Source organism: Chlamydomonas reinhardtii, chromosome 1 (assembly GCF_000002595.2).
Source record: "Chlamydomonas reinhardtii strain CC-503 cw92 mt+ chromosome 1, whole genome shotgun sequence".
NCBI lineage: Eukaryota > Viridiplantae > Chlorophyta > Chlorophyceae > Chlamydomonadales > Chlamydomonadaceae > Chlamydomonas > Chlamydomonas reinhardtii.
This window is the reverse complement of record NC_057004.1, coordinates 2,670,783-2,694,437: the sequence shown is the minus strand read 5'-3', so window position 1 is coordinate 2,694,437 and position 23,655 is coordinate 2,670,783. Positions and strand designations below refer to the sequence as shown.

Here is a 23,655-nt window from a genome sequence, read left to right as displayed (position 1 = left end):
TGCAGGGTGCCATGCAACTTTTGCTCGGGGCTCCGTGCATGTTCTATGTTGCTTGACGGTGAATATATGGGCGTATTACAACCATGCTAGCTCAAGCTTGGGGGTCGGCGAGCTTGCTGTGCTCCCGCGCAAATGCCAATTCCCTGCTCAGGGCCGTGCGAGCCAGCGAGGTGCCCTACATCAGCATCTTGGACGCCGACTCAGGTCTTGCTGGCGGTGCGGAGGGCTCGCGCCATGCCAGTAACGTGGCCGGCCCCGCCGCTGACTCCAGGCACTCGGACGCTGCGCGCCTGCCGGTCGCCCTCCAACTCGGCCGCTGCGCCTCGGTCCCGCTCAGCCTGCCAGTCGCGCTCTTCACCGCGCCGGGGTCCTGCAGCTCACTCACTGTCATAGTCGGCGCATCTGGGTGTGCCCACGGCCCTCCTGCTGTTGCCGCTCGGAGCTACAGCACCGACGGCCTCAACGGCAAGGGCCAGCCCGCCACCGCCTCACCCGCGTCGCCACCCACTCGTGCCGGCGCTGGCGGCAGCGGCAATGGTGGTGGTAATGGTGGTGCAGGCGCCAGCGGCCGGGGCGCACGCGAACAGCGTCTTGCTAGGCAGCTCGACCAGGCAGCCCGACAGCCGCGCTCGACCAGCGCCGCCGGCGGGCAGGACCGGCCAGGCCCGCGCGACTCCTCGGGAGGCGTGCAGGGCGGCGGCCGCACGGCCAACCATGAGCGGCCTTGGTCGCAGCACGGCAGCCGGACACCGCACAGGGTGCAGCCGCAGCCGGAGGCGCAGCCGCCGGGCCAGCAGGTGAAGCCACGTCACCTGCCAGGGCCGCGGCGCAGCCACAGCCAGCAGAAACAGCAGCAGCAGCAGCAGCAGCAGCTATCCGTGAGCGCGGCCGCGCCGTCCGCGCCGCCCGCTCAAGCCGCATCAGCACGGGCAGCTGCGCCAGCCGCTGCCGCCGCCGCTGGACCTGCGGCTCACGCCGTGTCGGGAGCTTCACTGCCGGGGCCCAGCACAAGCGCTGGCGCAATGACAGCTGGCGAAGGTGGCGGCGGCGGCGGCGGCGGCGGCGGTGGCGGTCAGGAGCAGGACCCGGCATTGGACCTGGCCCCCGAGCTGCAGGCGTTCCTGGACAGGTGGGCTCGGCACGCTGCGTGTTGTTCCGTGGTGTCAGTGAGCACCTGTGCCGGCTGGCTGTGTGGTGTGTGCGGGCTGGCTGTGTGGTCTGTGCCGGCTGGCTGTGTGGTGTGTGCGCGCTGGCTGTGTGGTCTGTGCCGGCTGGCTGTGTGGTGTGTGCGCGCTGGCTGTGTGCCGGCTGATGGGTGTGCGCTCTGCCGGTTGGGAAGTAGTTGATTGTTGTGAGGCAGCAAGAGTCAAGGGGTACAAGGTGCGTTTGCTGGTTCTCATGCTGTGCAGGGTAGTGGAAGCAGACACGAAGCTAAAGCAACAGAGCCGCGCAGCAGGCGGCGCCAGCGCCAGCAGCCGCACCAGCCGCGGTGTGCCCTTCACACACCAGATGACGGCGGCGGAGGCGACCGCCGCGTTTCTAGAATCGCAGAAGCGGCAACAAGGCCAGACACGGCCAGCGGCTCCCTCCAAACCCCCCACCAAGACCCGCACCGGCATCAGCGCCAATGGCGGCACTGACGGCGGTGCCAGCAGCACGCCTGCCCGGCTACGGCCGCTGGGCGGCCGCGGCCAGGCCATTGCAGCCATCCTGGAAGGCCGCCTGGGGCGTGCAGCCGCCTCAACCGCCACCGCCGCTGCAGCCACCACCACAGGTTGCACCGGCACCAAAACGACTGCCCCGCTCAACAGCAGCAGTGCTTTCGGCGCCGGCGGCATTAGCACCGGCGCTGGCGGCGGCGGCGGCGTGTGGGACATGCGGTACATACGGCCGCTGCCGGAGGGTCTGCCGCAGCTGGCGCGAGTGTTTCTGGCGGCATCGCGGCGGCAGGGGCTGGCGCTGCCGCTGCCCGGGGCGATTGCGGCGTACGTGGCGGCGGCGGGGCGGCGCGGGGGGCTGGACATGCGGGGCTGGGCGCTGGCGGACGTGCTGGACGTGGCGGCGTACGTGACACACGGCCAGGTGGGGTGGTGGAAGGTGGGGCATGGGGCGTAGGGCTAGGGGGAGATACGGTAGGGAGCATGGCACTGGGAACGCAGGTGGGAGCGCGGGCTGCGTGGGCGCAGGTCGCAACGAACCACACATGTCGTTAGTTGCCGTGCAGTTCAGCGCTCCAACCCCCATGCTGTAACCCCGCACGCATGACCACACGCGAGTGCAAACACAGCCTTGCGTGTGTCCTTCCATGTGCTCACCAAAACACACGACCACGGCCACGCCCACCCACACGCACGCGCAGGTGGTGCACCGAGGCTTTATTGAGCAGCTGCGGCGCGCCCTGTTGGACCGCTGGGGCGAGCTGGGTCCGGGCCAGCTGTCGGAGCTGCTGGCGGGGCTGCACCGCCTCAACACACACGACCGGCTGGGCGCACACAGCAGGCCCGGGCAGGGCGCCTCCGGCCTGCTGCGCCTGCTGGTGATGGAGGCCGACGAGCACGTGCGCGCCGCGCTGGAGGCCACGCGGCAGGCGCGCAGCGCGGCGCCGCCGCCGGCGGCGCGCGCGGTGGCGGCGGCGACTACGTCGCCGCCGCGGCGGGGCGCCGGGGCCGGCGCGGGGCGGACGGTTGTGGGGGCAGTGGCGGCGGGTGGGGGTGCAGGTGGCGGGGACAGGAGCCGGGTGCTGCCGCCGGGTGCGCCGCTGCGGCTGGCTCGCGCCTACGTGTCCTTCCTGGCTGCCGCCGCCGACCGGCGCCAGAGCTGGTCGCTGTGTGTGACGCTGCGCGGCACGTTGCAGCAGGCGGTGCAGCTCATGGCCGCGCCTTGCAGTCCTGGTAGCAGCGGCGGTGAGGCCGGCAGCCGCAGCAGCAGCGGTAGCAGCAGCGACGGTAGCAGCAGCAGCAGCAGCAGCAGCAGCAGCAGCAGCAGCAGCAGCAGCGGCGGCGGCGGCGGGGGCAATGCGAGCGCAGTCAGAACGGCTGGTGACGTGAGGGGCGGCGGGGGAGCAAGCGGCGGCGGCGGAGGCGGAGGCGGGGCTGCGGCGCCGTGTGAGCTGGATGACCCGGTGGCGGTGCCGGCGGATGAGCTGGCGAGGCTGGTGGCGGCGATGCAGGTGCTGCCCAAGTCCGAGTGCGAGCAGCTGAGGGCGGAGATGAACAGGTGCGCGTGTGGTGGTGGTGGTGGTGGCGGCGACGAGAGCGGGTGGGGGGGAGAGCTGGGCTGCTGGAGGGGACGGGAGGGAGCGGTGGGGGCTGATAGTAGGCTGACAGCGGTCTGGTGGGACCCCAATGCGGTGGTGACACAGCTGCCCCCGATCCTGTGACCGCAAACCTCTTCGTTTCCTTCACTTGCATTTCATGCAGTATATGCGTGTGTATTTCTGTGCACTGCCTGCCGTCCGCAGGTGCGGGGACGCACTGCTGCGCCGCGCACCGCAGCTGTCGCGGCCGGCCCGGACGCTGCTGCTGGGGGCGCTGCAGGAGGCGGGCGGGGCGGACTGGGAGCTGCGCGGCCCGCTGGCGGCACGGCTGGTGGAGCTGCAGGCTGGGGCGGAGGCTGAGGCGCGGCAGCAGCAGCAGCAGCATGAGCAGCAGCAGCAGGCCCTCAGGCCGGAAGCGTAGGGGCGTAGGGGTTGAGGGTGGGCTCCGAGGTGCCAGAGCTGCATTGCGTGGTGCCTGGGAGCGGTGACTGCGGTGCATGCTAGGCCGACATGTGTGTGTGTGTGTGTGTGTTAAAAAGCACAAGAAGAATAAGCGCAAAGACTGCAGATGTGCAGCAGCAACACGACCAATATGTGGGTGTGTGGGTGTGGGTGTAGGCCGCGTACTTGCAAGGGCATTCTGTGCTAGGCACGTGCGGTGTGCGACGGGTGCACGTGTGTAACACGTCCTGTCATCCAGGTCACCTGTGGGGCTGCAAGCACGGTTATGGCAGAAGGATCACCAGGGCAGATGAGGTGACCGGGCGCGCCTCAGAAGGGCCCAGCGGGGCTGACCGGGCTGTCCAGCCTTGCTTCACTCAAACCCAGGGGATGTCCACCCTTGCTTCGCTCAAACCCAGGGGATGTCCACCCTTGCTTCTCTCAAACCCAGAAGTGTGGGCAGAGCGGGTTTGTACCTGACAAACCTTGGCACACTCGCGAGGACTGTACACCTTGCATTCTTGCGTGGCAGGTGCAGGAGCGGGCAAGCATGGGGCGGGGGCTGGCGGGTACGGCGTTAGGGACCGTTGGTGCGTTCATTCTGAAGCTCGTTGCGCTGGCCTTTGTGATAGCCACGTTACAGGCCGCATTTGCAGGCAATCATTGGCTCTGAAGGCCTCCAGCGCCCCAACTCAGCTGCCGCTGCAACCGTCTGCAGTCACCCACCCACCGTGCAGGTGTATGATGTCGCTCGCTGTGGGCTCTGCACACGTCCGCGTCCTTCCCAGCTCGGCTACCCTACCTGACCCTGAACTGCTACTTTTACTCGTCGGCACGGTAACCCCGGTGTTCGACGGCCTTGACGTCGCAACTTGATTGTTGAGTGTTGGGGTCTGGGATTACACTGCGCACTGGGGACTACGCCAACCTGCCCCTTAACCTGTCCCATCGCACCCTGCCTGACTGTGAACTACTACCGCCTTGCTCCACCCCCAGTGTCCGGTATTCCATCACGGCAATTCTACACGCCCATGAGGCGTTGGCTACAGCAACAATGTGTGACATATACACGCAGGTCCGAATGTGTGACATATACACGCAGGTCCGAATGTCCCACGTGCGTCAAGCAGCCGCTCCCCCTCACAGCCTCACTGCCGGCCGCAACCTACAATGCGCAAGCAAGCTCCCGTAGTTCAAGCAGCACTCAAGTGCGAACACCTCAAACAGCCTTATTGACAGCAACACTGTGGCGTGAACACATGGACACAGACTCAACCCGCGGACAGTTGTGACCTGAGTAGCACCAGGCTTGCTTGCTCGCCCCTTCAATTAACGTCGGTGGCCTCCACCCGCCATCCTCGCACATGCGTTGCTCTACCGCATTCAAATCCGCCTGCGCATCCCTACCACCACAGTGTGGGCACCGGCGACGCCACCGGGCCGTCTGCAACCTCGCTTGCTGGTCGCGGCCCGGCGCCACCCGCGCAAGCAACGGCGCCTGCAGCTGCCGCCCGAACGCCGCCTCACACGCGGCCAGGTGCTCACTCGAATGCGCTGACGTCGCCCTGTCCCTGGCGCAGCACCTCGGGGTCGCCGCTGGTGAAGTCCACCACACTGCTCTCCACCACCACACGCCGGCCCACATCCACCTGCAGACGGCAGAAGCAGCAGGGTCGGGGGTTGGGTCACTGCCAAGCCCCAAGGCCAAGCCCACGCAACCGAGCTGGGAAGTGCGGACAGCGCAGTGCCGTGTCGGCGGTAAGAGAGCACGACGACGGTTAGGTCACGATTAGCCAGAGCCACCGGAAGCTAACCACCGACACTGCCCATCAATTCTCCCTACGGCCCCAGTTTGGGCTGGTATCTACAACCCGCCCCCCGACGCCCGCTCCGAACTCCCCTATCTCCCACCCCACCCCCACATCCAGCCCGCCCGCCAGCCACGCACCACGAAGTCTATCCCCTTGCTGCCGTACGCCTCCAGGATGGAGCCGCAGTCGGGCACCTCGGTGTCGGGCGACAGCACCTCGGGCACGTGCACGCTGGTGCACAGCAGCGCGCCGCCCACGCCGTCCAGCAGCGCCTGCGGGCCGCACGGGCACAAGCGGCGGGCACGAGCAAAGGCATGAGCAAAAGCACGAACACGGCTTGGGCAAATTGGGGCAGAAGCCAGGAATGTGTTGGTGCCACGCACGCACCGCCAGCGCCGGTCGGGGGATGTGAGCGGCCCCGCACCACGCGCCCTTGATGTCACGACCGTGCCAAGCGCTTCCGCGGCGCCGAGCTTCTCCCTCCTATCCCAAACCCATCTCAGGCGTGACAACAACCGCCCTGGCCCGACAACACGTGCCTCCCGGCCGCCGCAGCCCTGCCTGCGCACCTGGCACACGGCGTCTGCCGGCATGCGCACGCCCACGCTCTTGCGGTGAATGTTCTTGCCGCTCATGAAGTCAATGCACTGGGGGGGCAGGTTCTTGGTGGCGGGCAGCACAAACGTGTACTGCGGGGGGCCGGGCGATTGGGAGGGGAGGCCACAGGAGGGGGGCACGTGGGCGAGCGAGGTTGCACTGGTCGGAACGTGCAGGGGCCGCCGCACACACAGTTGGCCTCGTTCACGGCCCACCTGGCCTCTTACCTCCCTCCCAGACTCCCTGCCCCAGCCCTCAAAGCCACATCGACAGGGCTGCACCCTCCCCTCTGCACATGCCCCGAACCCCTCCACCGTGATGTACCCGTGCCACACAGCCCCGCGCCGCCCGGCCTCCCCGGGCCCCGCCTGGTTCCACTCCTCTCTCTCGCTCACCGGCCCGGGCAGCAGGCGCCGTGCCACGTTGAACCAGTTGGCGGAGGCGGTGGTGGGGAAGCCGGTGGTGTAGGTGGTGATGGTGGAGAGCGAGGGACACAGGATGGACAGCGGCTTGCGCGCGTCCATCTCCTTGACGCTGTACAGCCGCAGTACGGCGTCCCTGTTGTGCAGGTCGCACACGATAGCGGGCAGCGTGTCGGTGGGGATCACGCCCACGCCGCCGGCCTGCGTACGGAAGGGTAGGGGCACAGGTGTGGTGTGTGTGTGTAGGGGAGGAGCGGCAGGCGCTGTGAGGCTGAGCAAGACAGGACCAGGGAATCGAGCGCCACGACGTGTCGGTCGACGAAGTGATGCGGCGCGGTCCTGCTGCAGGATTGTGACGCGGTGTGCGGTGTGGACTGTGCAGCTGCCCGTGGCTAGCCGGGCCGCTGGGCTGGGTGCCTGGTAGAGCTGACGTGGCAGGCTGTGGCGTGTCGATAACGCTCCGGAACTCTACCGGAACGCTTTCTGGCCGGATAACTCCTCGGAGCCGCCCCGGCCGCTGGACAGCTGCGACCTCCCCGCAGCTGGCTAGACGTTTGTGGTGCAGGCCCCTCCTGACCACAAGGCACGGCCTGTCGTGCTCACCTTAATGAGCTGCACCACCTCGTCCAGACGCCAGGCGTTGCTTGCGTCCGGCTCCACATGCACGACGAGCGGTTCTTTCCCTCTCTGGCCTGCAGCTCCCGAGTACTTGAGCCGTTTCTGCAGCTTCTGATAGGCCACGACAACTAGTTTGCCACGGCCATTCGGCATGCCCGCAGGAGCCGCTCGTCGCCCAGACCTTGCCGGGCTCGACGAGCCCGAGAACGCTACATGTCTATGCTGCAGCATGGAACCCAGGACAAGGATCCGCAATAAGGTGCGGCTGTCCGCTGCAAGTGTTTCGCAGCAGCTGAAGGCTCAAGTCAAGACCCGGCTGTGTATATTGTGAGAAAGTAAAAGAATAAACAAGTGGAATATGACGTCCATACAGCAAGTAGTGTTTGGACCCAGATGGACATGCCAGGCCTTATTTTCCTAGGACCGCTGAGCTGCCAGAGGCTTGCTACCATCTCTCCGCGTGTCGTTGGGCTGCATGTCTGGTCGGAGGAGCTCGCACAGCTCCTCTGCTCCCCGCTGTTCCCGGTTCTCGCGCCATTGCTCGCGAAAGTGGTCGGGACGGATGAACTCTGTGTCGATCTGTATATACACATATACAGTGATGGCGCAGGGTTAGTTTGCGCTGCAAGAGTGCTTGTCGCCATCGCACGCTAGGCATGACAGCCCTTGATCGCGGTGCGCCCTGGCAGTTTGAAGGCCACTTACGTACAGTGCTGCAGCTCCGGCAATGAAGATGCCGCCCAGCATGGCCTGCCGGCGCTCCCATAGGTTCATCGACGCCCACGCTTCCTTAAAGCCCATGCTTGCGCTGGTTGTGTTGCTTATCTAGTTAATGATTGTGGAGATATAAGTAGATGCTGCAATGTAAGGGGGGGGGGGGGGGGAAGGGCCAGGACAGCACTGACAGGGAGAGACTCCGGCACGGTCTCATTCCGGCGCTTCCATGCCGACCCCGCTCCGACCCCGACCCCGTCGCATCCTGCCCCGGCCGGCAGGGGCAGGCTCCGGCGCGTGCAGCGGTTCATGGAAGTTGTACTGCTTCGCAACGTGAAGTATTGCTTTCCTACGTAAAGCGCACACAGCCCCGGCGTAGCGACTCAGTGGCAGGCGGCGCGGGACTGCGGGACTGCACGACACATTGTGGACGTGCAACCGTGTCATGCCTAGTGTCCATAACACCAGACCCTTGTCCGCAAAAGCAACATCGAAACCACTTCCATATGCACAACTTGCCCTGGCAACCTCAGAGTTCTACTGACACAGAGACAATCGAACTATAGTCCTTCAGCACACCGCTCAACAAGTAAATCGAGGACCGGGCCAAATAACACAAACAATCCGCTCCGAGTTTTAATCGGAGGGTTACAGGATAGCAAAGGGGAACGCCAAGTGGAGTTTCCGGCCAGGCAGACACCATCATGGGTGCCGCCAATGAAAACATTCACAGTAAGTGGTGCGTGGTAGCTTAGGTTATGGGCGCGATGGCGCTCTCACAGCGCACGGACGTTCGATGGAAGGCCGGCATGGACGCCTTCTTAGCTCCTAGTGCTGCGGCCAGAGCAGTTTCAGCAGTACCTATAAGAGAACATTGTATACATTTTCCTCGCTGATAGTGACCGACGGCATCCGACGAGAGACCATGAAGAAGGAGACCCTGGCCCGAGAACGGTCGCTAGCAGCACAATCACCGTGAGTATCTGGAATGGATGCCGAGTCGGATGAGCTGGGATAATGCTGGCGGGTAGTCGAAATGTGACCAAGGGGAGCGGGAGGGGCAGGGAGGGGTGGCGTCGACTGAGCGGCCGTGTCGGCAAACCCCCCACACGCCTGGCCTGGCCTCACTGGCGCAGGTACTGTGATCTGTCCTGAGGGTCGCAAGCTAACCCAGCAGCCCCCCATCGTAGAGGGATTCACTCAGCCACCCCGCTCCCTTCTTCTCCTGCTGTGCCGGTTCCTTCCTTCTAACCACTACCCCCTCCCTTCCTCCCTCAAACCCTCCCTCAACCCCGCCTCCTCCCACCGCATCCTCCTCCCTCCAGGTACATGGCTCAGGTGGCCACCTATCGTGCCCGCAACCCGCCGCTGGACCACAGCCGCCTGATGCAGGACCCCAAGGTGCAGGACTGGGCCTCCATCGCCGGCACGCGGCGCTCGCTGGCCACCAACGTGCCGGACGGCGGCCCGCGGGTCAACGTCAACCTCCTCAAGTGAGGGCAGAAGCCGGCGTCGGGTGAAGGGGAAGGAAGGGCGCAGGCGCGCAGGACGGCACGAGGCTAGGCAGCTACGGGGCACATTGTTTGGGGTACTATGGGACCCCAGGCAGGCCCAAAGAGCGAAGTTCGCGGTCATCCTGTTGACAGTGGTGCGCGACGATTCCACCTGCCTCCGTGCCTGCTGAACCGCCCGGACCCCGCACGGCTGCACCCCGCCAGGTACAAGCGTGACGCGGACTTCATCTCCACCACCCCCTACGACGGCGGGCCGTCCTACAACGCGGAGACGTGCATGCAGAACTGGGCGGAGGACCGCCGCGACAAGCACTACAAGTCGGGTGAGTGAGGAGTCAGGCCGCCGCATCGGGAGGCAGTGCGGGCGCAGGAGTGGCGAGTGGGCGAGCGGGCTATCAGGCTAAGCGCCAGCATGGCGCAAGCGACGCTGTGCGGAGCCAGTCCCGCCCCGTTAACCAAATGCATTACTGCATTCATGGGCCTGTGCTCACCCCACATTCCTGTCATGCCGCCCGCCCGCCCCCCCTTCAAAACTCCAACCCCAAACCCTAACCCCCCACCGCTCCTCGTCCTTAGGCTTCCACCCCAAGGAGCTGCGGCGCTCCACGCGCTACGACAGCGAGTACTCGGCCCGCTTCAAGCCTACCAGCGCCGACTACGTGGGCCGCCTCACACACACCTACAACACCACCAGCCGCTTCGAGGGGCTCACGCGCGTGGGCACCAACGGCATCGCGGCGCCGGTGCTGCCCAAGCGCTCGGCGGACACGTCGGGCGAGCACGTGTTCTACGCCAAGGACGGGTACGGCCCCACGCCCTGGATGGACCACACGGCTCCCACGGCGCGGGGGCGGTTCTGGGTGGGCACAGCGCCGCACGTGGCGCACGACACCATCACGCACAGCACGCTGCGGTCCGAGCCGCTGGAGTTCCAGCAGCGCTGCCCCACTGAGGGTGAGCCGGCGCCTGTCGGCGAGGAGCGGGGCGGGGCGGGAGTTGGGTGTGGAGGTTGGAAACGTGGAATGCCGATGTGGGGCTTGGACGGGGGCCAAGGTGTTCAAGGGTCAGCGGGGATGGGGGGGGGGCGGGTGGACGCGGCGAACCAATTGTGTCGCCTCCAGGACACACCGGTCACTGGAGTTGCGTGCGGTCACGTACGCCTGATGCGCAATCCTCAGCCTGGGTCCCTTCTGCCATCATTTATCCCGCAGACGCTCGCTCCAAGATCCTGATGGGCAACAAGCCGCTGACGCACGAGAGCGACCGCACGCTGCGCATCCGCGACGACCTGGTCGCTACCAACACCTTCACACGCACCTGGCGCACCATGTACCAGTCTGACCACGTGGACTTCAGCCGCCGGCCCGCCACCGTGCGGTGATGAGTAATGATGGGGCGAGGGGACGAGGGGACGGGCTAGGATGGCTGTGTCGGCGTGTGGAGCGGCGGCAGCAGGGCAGACAACGACAAGGGCGGGGGCATGGCATTGGGGAGTCAGGGTGCCATGCAAAAGTGCCAGCGCGTGACTTGTGGGCTGGGAAGATAGGTTGTACGAGACCTTGTGGCGGCAGGATGGGCGGCTGGCGCCGCAGATGTGCGCGGCTGCATACGTGATTCAGCGGAGGGGGGCCTAATGCGTTCGTTGCGGAATGTGTGGGCGTACTCAGGGACGCACAAAGTGAGCGAGAGTCGGGTGGTCGTGCCAGGAGATGTGCGGAGTGCCGTGGTACCGCGGATGAGCTGGGTGGAAGGCCACATGAACCCGTAGTGCGCAAAAGAGTAGAGGCAGGATTGTACGCGGCAGCGTTGTGTTGTGAGACAGGCAGGTATTTGTAGATAGCTTGTAGGCAGTTGCGGGCTGATCTGATCAGGTGAAGCCAGGTTTGCATGTACGGGGCGACGGGATAAGAATGCGGATGTTACAGAGGGGACGGGATTAGGGGTTACGTGGGCATGGGGACCCCCAGCAATTGAACTGAGCTGTCCATATGGCACTGACTTATGCAACCGTGATACCACTGACTTCTTTTGCCTTGGGCCAGAATGGCTGACTACAGGGGCACCCCTGGCTGACTAGGACATGGACTGACGGCGTCTTGACAACCGGCAAGTCTGTAACACCCATGTACGCAGCCTGCCTGTACGCATGTGCCTACACGGATGGCCCAGCATCCTCCTACCACCCCGGCCCGACATCAATGCGCTCTCCCCTGAACCTGCACCCGTGCCGCCGCAACACAGTGGCTCCGTCGCGTGCTCCAATTCTCTAGCCTCACGTCCTCGCATATTGGCATGTAATCTAAGGTTTCCATAGTGCACTGCCCATGCTTGTCCGCGTCCTCAAACATGCGTGCCTCAATGCGTGGCGGCTCAGTGGGGCTCAGTGGGTGATGGCTGGCGGGGTGACGGCTCAGTGGGGCTCAGTGGGGCTCAGTCGTGGGCTAAGTGGGGCTCAGTGGGTGATGGCTGGGTGACGGCTGGGTGACGGCTCAGTCGTGGGCTCAGTGGGACTCACTCACTCTACCCTCCCGACGGTGCAGGGACGTGACGTCAACTCCGCAACCAACATCCGGCACGCGCTGGTGGAAATGCTGCTGGGGCACAAGCGACCTGCATCGCTGCAGACTGGCGGCGGTGGCGGCGGCGGCGGCGGCGGCGGCAGCGGCGGCGGCGGCGGCGGCGGCGGCGGCGGCAGCAGTGGGGGCGCGTGCGCGCATCTTGGTAGCGGAGGGGGCGGGAAAGGCCACGTGGAGGAGAGCGCAGCGCCGCCCAAGAAGCGGCGCAAGCGCGCAGGCTGAGGAGCCGGCTGGCGGTGTCTAGGTAGCGGTCTGCGGTGGGGCTGGCAGGGCATGCGTAGCGGCATGACAAGTAGTGCGGCTGTTGACAACTGTGCTGCGTCTGGCTGCGGTTGGCTCTGCTGTGGCATCGCGACTGCTAGATAGGCACCTGGTTTGGCTATGTGCCTGTGGAAACCGACCCCGGCTATGTCCGGGCGATGAGGTTGTTCGGCCTCAGACTGTGGAGGGGCTCAGCCCCTTTTCCCGTGACCGGGGAACACTTGTTACACCAAACAGCACCAACTTGATAAGACCTGCGACGCCTTCCGCAGTTATAAGCGACTGATAATTTGAGTGCTCTCAACCGCAGCTCTTAAACAATAGCTGGACCTCGGAGCTCAACAGCCCTTGCATCGGTTGCGAACATCCCTTGTCTGGGGCAGGCCTCGGCGATGGCCAACTGGTCCACAACGCTTGATGGCCTTTCTGGCTTGTCGGCGGTGCAGAAGGGCAACGCGCGACTCATCCTAATGGAAAAATCTGAAAAGGAGGCCTCGCTGCTCGTGTCTGGTGACCCTGACGTGGCTGCCGAGGCAATCAAGGCGCTCCTTCGCAAAGCAGGTCAGTCTGGAGCATCAAAAGAGCTTATACAGTCTCGTACTTCCGGAGAGCCGCTTGCGTGCGCGCCTGGAACGCGCAGCGGAGTGCATCTCGTAATTTGCTTCTGCCGCCCTCACCTGCGCCCCTGCTTGTGCCCGCATGCGTTTGGTGGTTGCTGCGTGTCTGTTTAAGCGTTCCCAAACCAGAACGCTGAGCGCTCCTATGTATTCCGAATTGCGTGCAGGAGGTGCTTCGCTCACGTCGCCCATCCCGCGTCAGTCCACCAGCGCCTCGTGGTGGTGGCCCGCCTCGTGGCTCAGACCCGCGGCACCTCTGGGGTCCGGAGGGCAAGGAGCAGGCGACGAGGGCTGTCAGCAGCAACCGCAGCAGCCATCGCAACAGCCGCATGAGCATGACAACACCTCATCAGTCACAGCGCCCACCAGCGTGCCTGTCAGTGCTGCAGGCTCGCATTCAGGATCCGAGCAGGACACGCCGGCCACCGCCACATCAAGCAGCTGGCCCAGCTCCTCATCTCCCCCATGCCAGCCGCTGTCCAGCTGTCGTCAACGCCGCTCACACCCTGCTGCTCGCCAACAGGCATCGGCATGACAGGTATCCCCTGTCTCCCCCACGCTCTCAGTCCCTCCGTATACATAGTATGAACTTGCTGGTTAAGTGGGTGGGCGGTTTGCGCTCGCCGCAGGTCGGGTTTGGTGATCCAGCCGGCGAGCACGATGTCTTTTCAGGAACATGCCTGCCTGCGTCGACAAAAAGTGCCAAATGGATTTGGCTGGGGCAGCTGGGGATTTCGCGGGGGGAGGTAGGAATTTGGCCGGGCCAGGTAGGGGATTCGGCCGGGGTATGTCAGGATTTGGCCGGGCCAGGTAGGGATGCGGCCGGGCCGGCTGGGAAATGTTGCCGGGCCAGGTAAGAATATCTCGCGGCTCAGGATGTGTGCCCGGGGGACACCCCCAGAATTTGGCCGGGCGAGCGGTACTGCATCCCTCCGATGGGGGATACCTTTCTGGCGTCGGGGAAGCCCCCTATCCGCCCCCAAGGCCCGTACCGCAGTGGTCGTACAGTCGGACTGCGGATTTAACCCGCTGGCAAGCCGCACATAGAGTTAGATTTACAGTCGGAGTGTCATATCAACCAGAATTGAGGAAACCGTGAGTGCATGTTTTGGACGGTGGCTCCACAGCGGGCGAGACCGGGTTGCACGCAGCATGGTTTCATTTTGCCTTGGGCCAGAATGGCTGTCTTGCCGTCTTGGACATGGACTGACGGCGTCCTGAAGACCGGCAAGTCTGGAACAGCCTGCCGCGCAGCCTGCCTGTACGCATGTGCCTACACGGATGGCCCAGCATCCTCCCGCCACCCCGACCCGACATGCATGCGCTCTCCCCTGAGCCTGCACCCGTGCCGCCGCAACACAGTACCTCCGCCGCGTGCTTCCATTCCCTAGACTCACGTCCTCACATTCTGGCACTAGGAGTTGCATAGTGCACTGCCCATGCTTATCCGCGACCTCAAACACGCTTGCCTCGATGCCCAGCACGGGACTATCCGCCCAGCTACCGCACTCGCAGCTTAGTTGCTTCACACCCGCCACGGTGCGCCAGCTGCCGGCGCCGTCGCTGCCCGCGTCACCCCTGCTTCATGAGCCTGCATGCAGAAGGAGGTTGGGTGCGGCGATGCGGTGGCCCGGCGGTCAGCGGGCAACTGGGCAGCGGCACAGGCAGTTCAGCACCAGCGTGTGTGGAGGGCGCCCCAGCTGTGGCTGCGGTGGCGCCCAGCGCAACCCAGTCCTTCACATGCTGCCTGCTCTTTGCTCACGGCAATGTGTCAAATGTCCCGCACGCGCCCCGAAGAGCGTCAATGCGCATCGTAGGCCACAGAGCCACACATGCATCGTCGCATCTGTTCGGTTTCAATCCCCTCCCTTTTTGCTTTTGTCAATTAATTCGCACCTGCGCTTGACGTACTTCTCCCGGATCTGCCCCGGCGTCATCAGCAGCCGGTCTAGAGCTGACACCTCGCTCCAGTCTAACCGCCGCGACGCCTGCCAACAGAGGAGCACACAGAAGCCCCGGGGCGGGACGGGCCTCGCGAGTTCAGCGCCCGGCAGTGGCTGGTGAGTGGCAGCCAGCTCCGCCCAGCTGCACCGGTGCACTTCGGGCTTGAGCCCGGTGCCTGTCTGTTTCAACGTGTAAGGAGCGTGGCCGCCGCTGATGCGACGGGCGCATATGCTCCAGCGCTGCCTGGCCTTCCTCCGGACAGCACTGAATTGGCAGCACCGTCCAACCGCACGACACGCAGGGCCGCCTATGCCCTGACCCCCTCTGCCCACCCGGCCTGTACTCCGCCCCCTAACGCCGCACCTTGTAGTCTGCCACCGTCTTAGGCATGTTCGCCATGGCCTCCGCCACCTGCTTGGCCCGGGCAGCCCGCTTGGCCTCCTTCGCCTTCTGCCGCTCCAGGTACGCCTTGCACCCCGGCGGTGAGGGCGGTTTCCCCGGAACGATGTTCTCATATGGCCATTGCTGACCTATCGCATAGAATTGTTCTCGTAGTCTAAGCGCCTCGGCAGCGCCGATGAGCGGAGGCAAGAGTTTATCGCCATCACGACGCGGGAGCAGCGCTTTCGCACCTAACCGAGCTAATAGGTGTGCCATTGTATCTTCTTCATACTTGTATGAGCCACAACTATTGGCTTTGTGGAAAGTGGACCGATGGCGATTGCTGCTCCCATGCCGACTGGATCGATTCGTGCGTGTCAAAAATGCCACGCCAACTACAATATCTTGGGAGTGTATGTCTTGAGTCTCTATTATCCCAGCGAGGGAACGGGGGTTACAGGGTTTGGAGACTGGCGGGTGTCATCAGCATCTCGATGTAAATCATCAGCAACCTCACCACGCCACGGCCCCGCAAACTCACCAGCATCAATTCACTTAACCACCCTATCGCCTAACCGCAAGACAATCCAGCAATGTCGCAGCAGCTCCGCCCCAAGGGTCATATGCCCGGATCAACACCCCGTTTAGTGCCCCCGACCCTATCAATATGGCTCCCCAGCGCATTGCAACGACCGCCACCACGTCCTCCCCCTAGTGGCAGCTGCCCGAGTATGGCGCCCCTGCCACTGCTGCCAGTGCGGCTGCCCACTGTTGCTGGTGCTGCTGCGTAATGCTGCTGCCTACTGCCACGGCGAGAAGGGCGCCGGGTGCAGGAACGACGAGGTGAAGTGCTGCACGCCGGGCGTCACCGCGCCAATGGTCTCGCGCCACTTGGGCACCGTGCGCGCCGCCTGCCGCGCCCTGTGGAGCAAACAACGAAACCCCCGTTGGCGTGCAATTGTGTGAGTAGCCGCATCCAGGGGCTGTGAAACTTCCCGCATGCGCGCTGACACCTCGATGAGGGTTCCAGGCGTGACCGGCATCCCCGCCCTCCCGCGGCCCCTGCCCGCACACCCCACCGGCCTCACACACCGCCCACTCACTGGATGCAGGCCTGTGCGGAGGGGTAGCGCCACAGCTCCACCACATGGTTCAGCATGCCCACGTCCTGTGCGTGTGTACGGGTTTGTGTACGGCACACGTGGGGACACACACCCACGCGCGCGTGTTTGGCACTCCGTCGGTCTTTCGCTACACTGTGCACATACGGATGGGTACACGGCCGCCTGGCCGGCTCCCCCACCAGTCTACCCCCATGCGACTCTGCGCATTCTCACACGCCGGTGTCCGTCTCTGACGCCACACATACCCACACAACCACGTGACCCCGCCACACGCCCACTCACAGTGTAGCCAAAGAACACGAGCTTGCCGTCCGGGTCCTTGGCCACCTTGTGGGGCAGCCTAAGGGTGCATGTGTGCAAATGTGAGACGGGTGACAGTGAGGTGCGCGTTTGTGGCAAGGCGGTCGTGCATGTTTCTAAAACCGGGGGGCCTTCAATCCGCTCCGTCTTGGCAAGCCAGGCCGTCCGTATCCCCGACGATTTACCGGTACCCCGCCCCAAAGGTTTTCGTCTGCCTCTTCCTCCGCCATTCTCCTGCTCCTCTTCCTCCTTCCCTGCCTCTGCCCCTCTTCCCCTCCCCCCCGGTCCCTCACCCCGCGCTGAATGCCTCCACCAGCTTGGGCACGGAGCCGTACCCGGGCGACAGCTGGTAGGAGCGCAACTCGTACACAACCTGCATGCAGGTGCAGGCGTGTATGCAGGTGTGTGAATGTGTGGGTGGTGGTGGGGGCAATGGTGGAATGGCGCTGACACATGTATCCCTCCCAGCCAAACCGGCCCCCATGCCGCCGCCCCAACGCACCGCACCTTGCCGCTGCCGGTCTTTGGTGGCGCCTGGAACTGTGCCGTGGGCGGCAGCTGCAGCGCGGCGTAGATGGGCCGCGCCTCCAGCATCACCTTGTTCTCCTGCAGCCACCAGGTGCAGCCCGTGTGCAGGTGCAGGTGCAGGTGCAGGGATTTTAGATTGACGCGCCCGCCCATTGCACTGCATTTTCCCACAGGCCCACACAGATCCACACACATGTCCCACATTGACATACACGCGCATACGCCTGCTGTTGCTGCGCTCTCACAACGCGCGCGCACATACACATACATACACACACGGTACAGCCCTGCATTTTTCGGTCCCTTCTGCTCTCTGAGACACACCTGGTACTGTACGTGCGGGCGGCTTAGCTCAATGAACTTGCGCCAGCGCGGGTCCCTCAGCGCCGCCGCCCGCACCGCGTCGCGCTGGTCAAACGAGTCGTAGGCGTACAGGTGCGTCACGCGGTGCAGGCAGGAGCCCACGTCGCACGTGAACAGGCCCAGGAAGGCTGACGCGTGCAGGAGGGAGAGGCGGGGGAGGTGTCAGGGGCCGGGCCGTCAGGTTCAAGGAGGAGAGGTATGGGTACAGTATGGGGGGTTCCTTCCCTTGTTGCTCCCTGACATGCTGAACCCCCCCACACCCACACCCACCACAACCCACACACACAGCATCGCATATGCTGTCCTGCGTAATTCCGTCCATCTGCTCTCTGACATGCTAAATTGCCCCACACAAACACACACGTACACACACTACTCACGCAGCAGCTGCTTGCGCACGTCCGCGTACTCGGCGCTGACGTCCATGAAGGCCTTGACGCCCTCCGGCTTCAGCGTGTACTCCCGCACCTCAATGAGACCAGGCGCGGAGGAGGCAGCAGCAGGAGCAGCTGTAGCTGCAGCGGAAGTAGCAGATGAAGATGCGGTAAAGCCGCGCAGGCTGCCGGCAAGGCCGGCCAGCCAGGCGGGCGCAGGCTGAGCCGCGGCCATGCGCACCGCGCTTTGGAGCAGCATGTTCAGTGGATGAATTGGCTGCTGTGTTCGGGCTGTGAAGGTTGTGGGTAGATTGCGCCCTGGGAACTGTAAGCGTATTCGGACCCTAATCACGGGGGGCGAAGCTGACCTAGGATCTGGGAGGAGATGAAGCAAACAGAGCGGAACCCTGCAACCAGCAGAAAGGTGGAAGGCGTGAAAGTTGCTTGCAACGGTTGCTAGCTTGCTGCACACAGCGCATGCAGTTGGGCATGGCAGCAGCCTTGGCAGGATTTCTGGGGGCCGGCCACGTTGGGTCAGCACGGCACGCAATGTGGCAGCAAAGACTGGCCACCAGTCCGAACCCCTCAAGCGCCCGAGCTCACCTTTCTATTGCTGGTTAGCTGCAGGCGCAGAGCCCGGTATGTCAATCAGCGTTGCGAGTTGCCGATACGCCTCAACTACTGTGGCCATGTTGCCATTTAGCTCGCGGATAAGCGTCACGTTCCGTAGGAGGGATTCCGGAGTACGCAGCTCGTGGTTGCGGTTGATTTCGCTAATTAGGAGCTTGTTACGGTCAAGAACCTCCTGCACAGACTCAAGACGCTGAAAGCCAGGCCAACTGGGAGTATACTCAGTGCCAGCCATGGACTGCCATAAGCATTCGTGGCTTGCAAACGGCGAATGCCACTGAGACCTGGCCGAATTGGCATGGCGTCAGTTCCATGCAGAATCCAGCTGGAGCCCTGCAAACAAACAGTGATTCCTTGTAGGTTGACACACCCATATCGAGTCTTTAAAGCACTTACTTAAAGCTAGAGTCGGATAGGTCGGCTGGCCGGCGCGCACGCATTCCATGCAGTCCTCTGCAAGAAGCCCGGCGAGTCCCCCTAACTGCAAGCATGAAAAGCGGGGAGCGTGTAACCTCCAAGGGTTAAGGCGGAGGGCTGCATGGGCGGTGGCGGGGTGCGGCACGAGCGGCGCAGGTTGGCCCGCTCTCGCCCACGCTTCCCGGGCAGCGGCACGGCCTAGCTGCCGGCAAGCCCCCAGCTGTCGCCCAGCAGGCCGAGCACCTGCACCGCGGGGCATGGCGTGTCGAGGGACGGAGTATGACAACCCTGCCCTGTACTCGAGTGAAGACGCGGTGCGGAAATTCGGTTCGGCGCGGGAGGAGGGGGCAGTGCAGGATGAAGGACCGGCATGCGTGCTGGCGGGCTGCGCCACTCTGTGTGTATCAACGGTATTTCACTCACAAGATCCTTTTATGTTTTGGGGGTTACACACGTCACGCAATGCGCTTTGCTGAGGGAGTCGATTTGCCGTGCGCAGCCGTGTTCCGCTATGTGTGTGCATGGGTCATGAGTCACAGTCGCTTGTTCATTCACATGTTTTGGCCCCGCTGACGCTGCTTTGCCTCGCACGCGTTGCAATACGCGCAGTTCTCGCTGTCCTCCTATTGGAACGATCGCTACAAGCGCGAGGGCGGCGCGGCCTTCGAGTGGTACCGCGACTACAATAGCCTGGAGCCGGTGCTGGACAGGTGGGGCGGCACGTGGGGTGGCGGAGGGTGGGCGGGAAGGGACTGGGCTGCGGGTGGGCACATGGCGGTGGAGCGAGAGGGGGAGCGAGAGGTCATTGGAGCTGGACCTGTTGGCCGATGCCGCTGGTCGATGCGGGCATTGGCGGTGACGTGCATGGGCTTCTTCCCGAGCGCGTCACGTCAGTCCAGGTTGAAGGGAAGAGTTGGGGAATGCGACCTGAGTTGGTGGTCACTATCCGCCAACTGCTGCTGCTGCTGCTGCTGCTGCTATCACTACTGCTGTTGCTGACCGCCGCTTCCGCCCCTTCACTGGGCGCAGGCACCTGGACAAGTCCCAGCCGGTGCTGCATGTGGGTGTGGGCACGTCGCGGGTACAATACCAGATGTGAGCGTCACGCGGGCGGGGGCGGGTCGCGGGCTGTCTGGTGGATGGCGCGTGCGTACCCGTGCAGCGCGCCCGTTCTGTTCTGCGCAGCCCCTTGTGCTCTTACACCACAGAACAGGGTGTCACACACACACATACACACACACCCCAACACACACACACACACACACACACACACACCAACACACCAACACACCAACACACCAACACACCAACCCACGAAGACGCCAATACACACCATACACGCCACAGGCACCTGGACGGCTTCAAGTCCATCCACAGTGTGGACTACGCGCCGGTGTGCATCCAGCAGCTGAGCGAGCTGCACGCTGGTGTGCCCGCGCTCACATACGCGGTGGCAGACTGCCGCAGGTAGGCTGGCGTGTGGTGCTGTGCAGGCGGGCATGTTGGCAGTCGTCAGAGTGGTGGAAGTGGAGGCCCGGGCTCATGGGCTCTGGGTACGGGTTCAGGCCATTACGCCTCCTGTCGCTGCACGCCTGCCGCGCCTGCCTGTCCCTGCGGCACTCACTCGGCCCGCCTCCTCGCAACACACACCGGCGCGGCCTGACCCTGTCGCTTCTTCGCGCGCCCATTTATCCTATTCCTCAAAGGTTGGCTACGGCCTACCACTCAACTAGTCATGAATGTAACCCCAACACCACCCGCACACATTCCCACCCGCACACGCCCCTAGTATGCCCGAGTACGGCGACGGCTCCTTCCCGGGCGGTGTGCTGGACAAGGGCACTCTGGACGCGCTGCTGTGCGGCGACAGCGACGAGGAGGAGTCGCTGCAGATGCTGTTGGAGTGCTACCGGGTGGGTTGGGTGCTGGGGCGGACGGGCCGGGGCCGGTGGGTCTGGGGTTAACTCTGAACCAATCCCGTAAGGAAACAGTCGCGCTGGGCCTGGGGATGGTGATGGGAAGGTGGCGCGATGGTGACCGGGGGATGCCGTACCTCGCTCGCGTCCTGCCTCCACCTGCGCCTGTTTGCCACGGCGCCGGCAAACCGTTCCTTGCGCCCACCCGTGCGCGCACGCACATTTACACACGCACACACACGTGCGCATGCACAGTGTCGATGCACTCCCCTTGTGCTTTCCCAACACATGCACACACGCCCCCCTCCCCGCCCCTCAGGTCCTGGGCCCCGGCGCCGCCTACCTGCAGATCACCTACGCGCCGCCGCGCACCCGGCTGCGCTACCTGCAGCGGCCGGGGCTGGACTGGGCGGTGTCGTTCTGGGAGGTGGGGCAGCAGGGCCGGCGCGAGGGGCCCCTGGCCGTGGCGGACCTGAGCGCGGAGGAGCTGGGCGCGTTCCCAAAGCAGGCCTACAGCCACTTTGTGTACGTGTGCGTCAAGCCGGCGGCGGTGTGAGCTGTTGCCCCGCGGGGCCTGTGTGCTTGCCGCGGGGTGCATGGGACTGGGGTGAGGGTGGCAGTGTGGCACCTGGGGTCCCACTGCTGCGGCTGTCTAGATATGGCTCAAGCCGGTGCAAGTGTTGTATCAGCAGAGTGATCACAATTTGTAACACGACACGCATGAGACGCGCATGTGTTAGGTGGGCTGCACCTGGTACAATGCGGGGACACGGAGCCCGCAATTGGCCGCTCGTGACATTGTGCGTCAAGCATCCTGCCAATTCGAGCGGTTGTAATGCATACATACAACACCGCAGATACTAGATTATTATGAGCTATTAAGTCTGAACTGCCTGTTTCAAGGCAGTCAACTCAACAAAGATGTATCGGCGCTGGCAGAAGGAGGCGGTGGACAAATATCGGACGCTTGAGTCCTTTAACACATTCTTGTCGCGCCTGACGCCTCTGACCGGCCCGCACGTTCTTCGCGCCTGCGACCCGGCCGATCTCTACTCTGTGCTCAGCGCGCTGCACAGCAAGGACCGCAACCCGGAGCTGCAGGTCAACAACAATCCTGGCTTCTACTACTTCCTGGCAGATGCAGTTCAGCCCCCGGGAAGCGAGGCAGCAGGCGTCGACACGGGCGTCTCGGTGCCGACCGGCGGCGGCGGCTCAGAGCCTGTTCCTGCCGCTGGCCCGGTCCGGCGAGAGGCTGTCATTCCTGTGAGCAGCAAATGTACGCTGCTTACCACGGACGTGCTGGCGCAGATGTTCAAATTGGAGGCGCACCCAAACGTGTCGCACATCTTGCTCGCCATCGTGGACGACGATGGCTCGGCCTCGCTGGTCCGCGTGTTCAACTACATTCAGCCGCCCTTTGAGGGTCCGGAGACGCTGCCGCCACTAGACACAGAGGGCGGCGCCGTGGGCGGGGAGAGTGACGACGACTGAGGGGGGCGGGAGTGGCGCGGCAGCCCTGACGAGCGGTACCAACCACTTCAAACCAGCTTGACGCACCATACATGATCGACGCGCCAGAGGACTGCCCGCGCATGAGCTCTGCATACAGCTTCATTAGCGACCGGTGAGCAGGCGTGGCGTGATGTAGTGCATCCTGCAGAGAAATGGGCCGTGGGGTGCCTGCACCAGACTGACACAACCCCAAGCGCGCAAACTTTGCAACCAGAGGCTATGATGATAACCTTTCTTTACGGATCCATATGATTACGATGATATAAACTTCTTTGCCAATCTATATCTGAGCCTCAAGAAAGCAGCAGTACACGCACGCCCACAAGTGAACATCCCTGCCTTGGTGCCGTGCACCCTAACCATCGGACCCCACTCTTACCCCTATGCTGCCCACCTTCAGGCAGACGCCAAGACGGGGCGCACAGGGGCAGCCTGTGCAGCCGCTACACCCCCCGCGGCCTGTAGAGCGGGGCCGGCGGGGCCAACGACCACAGCGGGCTCGCCATCTTCGCGCTGCGAGCTCGGCAGGCCCGCCCCAAACCCAACCCAGCCCGGCCCAACCGTCGTTGTCATCACTTCATGAGTCGGCCATGTGCGTGCGGGGATACTTCACCTGTAGCAGCCTCTTCAAACTGTGGCCGCAACCGGTGCCTGGTGAGTCTGTTCGAGGCATGAGTTACGACTGGAGTTAAGTTTGAGTGGGCGCAACGCTGGGTGCGGCCAAGGGGTCTGCTGCATGTGCGCACATAAGACGGCTATGATGATAACCTTTCTTTACGGATCCATATGATTACAATGATATCAACTTCTTTGCCAATCTGTATCTGAGCCTTTCATTGAGTGTAACTGCATGCCATGGATGGGTTTTCTTCACCAAGGCTGTTCACCGCGTGCTTTCCATGACGCTGCATTTTACTTATCGCCGCACGCCTCGCCTTGCACCGCAGGCCTGTAACCTGGATTGCGCAGCTTGACTTGCCAGGACGCCACTTTGGAAGCGCCTGAGCCTGGCTCGGGGGCTTTCGGCACACGTGCCGCGTTAGGATGCGCATCATACGTGATCAGGGTGGCCAGAACGCATGGCTCTGCATTGTTGTCTCGCGATGTGGGAGTACCGCCGCTCAGACTCGAAAGTCGAGGTGGCACGGTGAAGCGCGCTGTTCCTAGGTCCGACCGGGCAGGCAAAACATGGATGAGCATGTTGGCCTTGAAGGCGCAGGGGGCAGTGCTGGAGCTGGTTGGCAGGAGCGACAAGTCTGACCCTGAGTGACATGTGTTGAACAACCATTGTGGCTGCGGAAGCAAGCAAAAGCCACGTTCGTGTGGGAACGCGACGGCC

General features: G+C 63.8%; 6 protein-coding genes across 6 annotated transcripts; 4 read left to right on the top strand and 2 right to left on the bottom strand.

Moving 5' to 3' along the window:
* The first annotated feature begins 57 nt into the window (after window positions 1-57).
* Window positions 58-4,314, top strand: CHLRE_01g016001v5 (uncharacterized protein). Its single transcript, XM_043058391.1, has 4 exons — window positions 58-1,129; window positions 1,410-2,082; window positions 2,360-3,216; window positions 3,461-4,314. The coding sequence occupies exons 1-4, from the start codon at window positions 84-86 to the stop codon at window positions 3,675-3,677; spliced, it is 2,793 nt and encodes a 930-aa protein (XP_042928305.1). The 5' UTR covers window positions 58-83; the 3' UTR covers window positions 3,678-4,314.
* Window positions 4,315-4,322: 8 nt separating this feature from the next.
* Window positions 4,323-7,968, bottom strand: CHLRE_01g015950v5 (uncharacterized protein). Its single transcript, XM_043058390.1, has 5 exons — window positions 7,131-7,968; window positions 6,501-6,728; window positions 6,078-6,197; window positions 5,646-5,780; window positions 4,323-5,346 (listed from the first exon to the last, which is right to left on the bottom strand). Exons 1-5 carry the CDS (start codon window positions 7,374-7,376, stop codon window positions 5,239-5,241), a joined length of 837 nt encoding a protein of 278 aa, XP_042928304.1. The 5' UTR covers window positions 7,377-7,968; the 3' UTR covers window positions 4,323-5,238.
* Window positions 7,969-8,343: 375 nt separating this feature from the next.
* On the top strand, window positions 8,344-11,503 carry CHLRE_01g015850v5 (uncharacterized protein). Its single transcript, XM_001689863.2, has 6 exons — window positions 8,344-8,591; window positions 8,759-8,834; window positions 9,185-9,352; window positions 9,578-9,696; window positions 9,950-10,327; window positions 10,585-11,503. Exons 1-6 carry the CDS (start codon window positions 8,564-8,566, stop codon window positions 10,752-10,754), a joined length of 939 nt encoding a protein of 312 aa, XP_001689915.1. The 5' UTR covers window positions 8,344-8,563; the 3' UTR covers window positions 10,755-11,503.
* A 4,088-nt stretch (window positions 11,504-15,591) lies between these two features.
* Window positions 15,592-18,710, bottom strand: CHLRE_01g015750v5 (uncharacterized protein). Its single transcript, XM_043058389.1, has 8 exons — window positions 18,445-18,710; window positions 17,848-18,248; window positions 17,429-17,595; window positions 17,084-17,182; window positions 16,870-16,949; window positions 16,559-16,616; window positions 16,256-16,320; window positions 15,592-16,073 (listed from the first exon to the last, which is right to left on the bottom strand). The coding sequence occupies exons 2-8, from the start codon at window positions 18,098-18,100 to the stop codon at window positions 15,953-15,955; spliced, it is 843 nt and encodes a 280-aa protein (XP_042928303.1). The 5' UTR covers window positions 18,101-18,248; window positions 18,445-18,710; the 3' UTR covers window positions 15,592-15,952.
* Window positions 18,711-18,831: 121 nt separating this feature from the next.
* Window positions 18,832-21,624, top strand: CHLRE_01g015700v5 (uncharacterized protein). Its single transcript, XM_043058388.1, has 6 exons — window positions 18,832-19,202; window positions 19,498-19,598; window positions 19,918-19,983; window positions 20,236-20,355; window positions 20,678-20,801; window positions 21,124-21,624. The coding sequence occupies exons 1-6, from the start codon at window positions 19,146-19,148 to the stop codon at window positions 21,358-21,360; spliced, it is 705 nt and encodes a 234-aa protein (XP_042928302.1). The 5' UTR covers window positions 18,832-19,145; the 3' UTR covers window positions 21,361-21,624.
* A 47-nt stretch (window positions 21,625-21,671) lies between these two features.
* Window positions 21,672-23,654, top strand: CHLRE_01g015650v5 (uncharacterized protein). The gene is made up of 3 exons (XM_001689860.2): window positions 21,672-22,428; window positions 22,717-22,970; window positions 23,264-23,654. The coding sequence occupies exon 1, from the start codon at window positions 21,726-21,728 to the stop codon at window positions 22,293-22,295; it is 570 nt and encodes a 189-aa protein (XP_001689912.1). The 5' UTR covers window positions 21,672-21,725; the 3' UTR covers window positions 22,296-22,428; window positions 22,717-22,970; window positions 23,264-23,654.
* Window position 23,655: the final 1 nt, after the last annotated feature.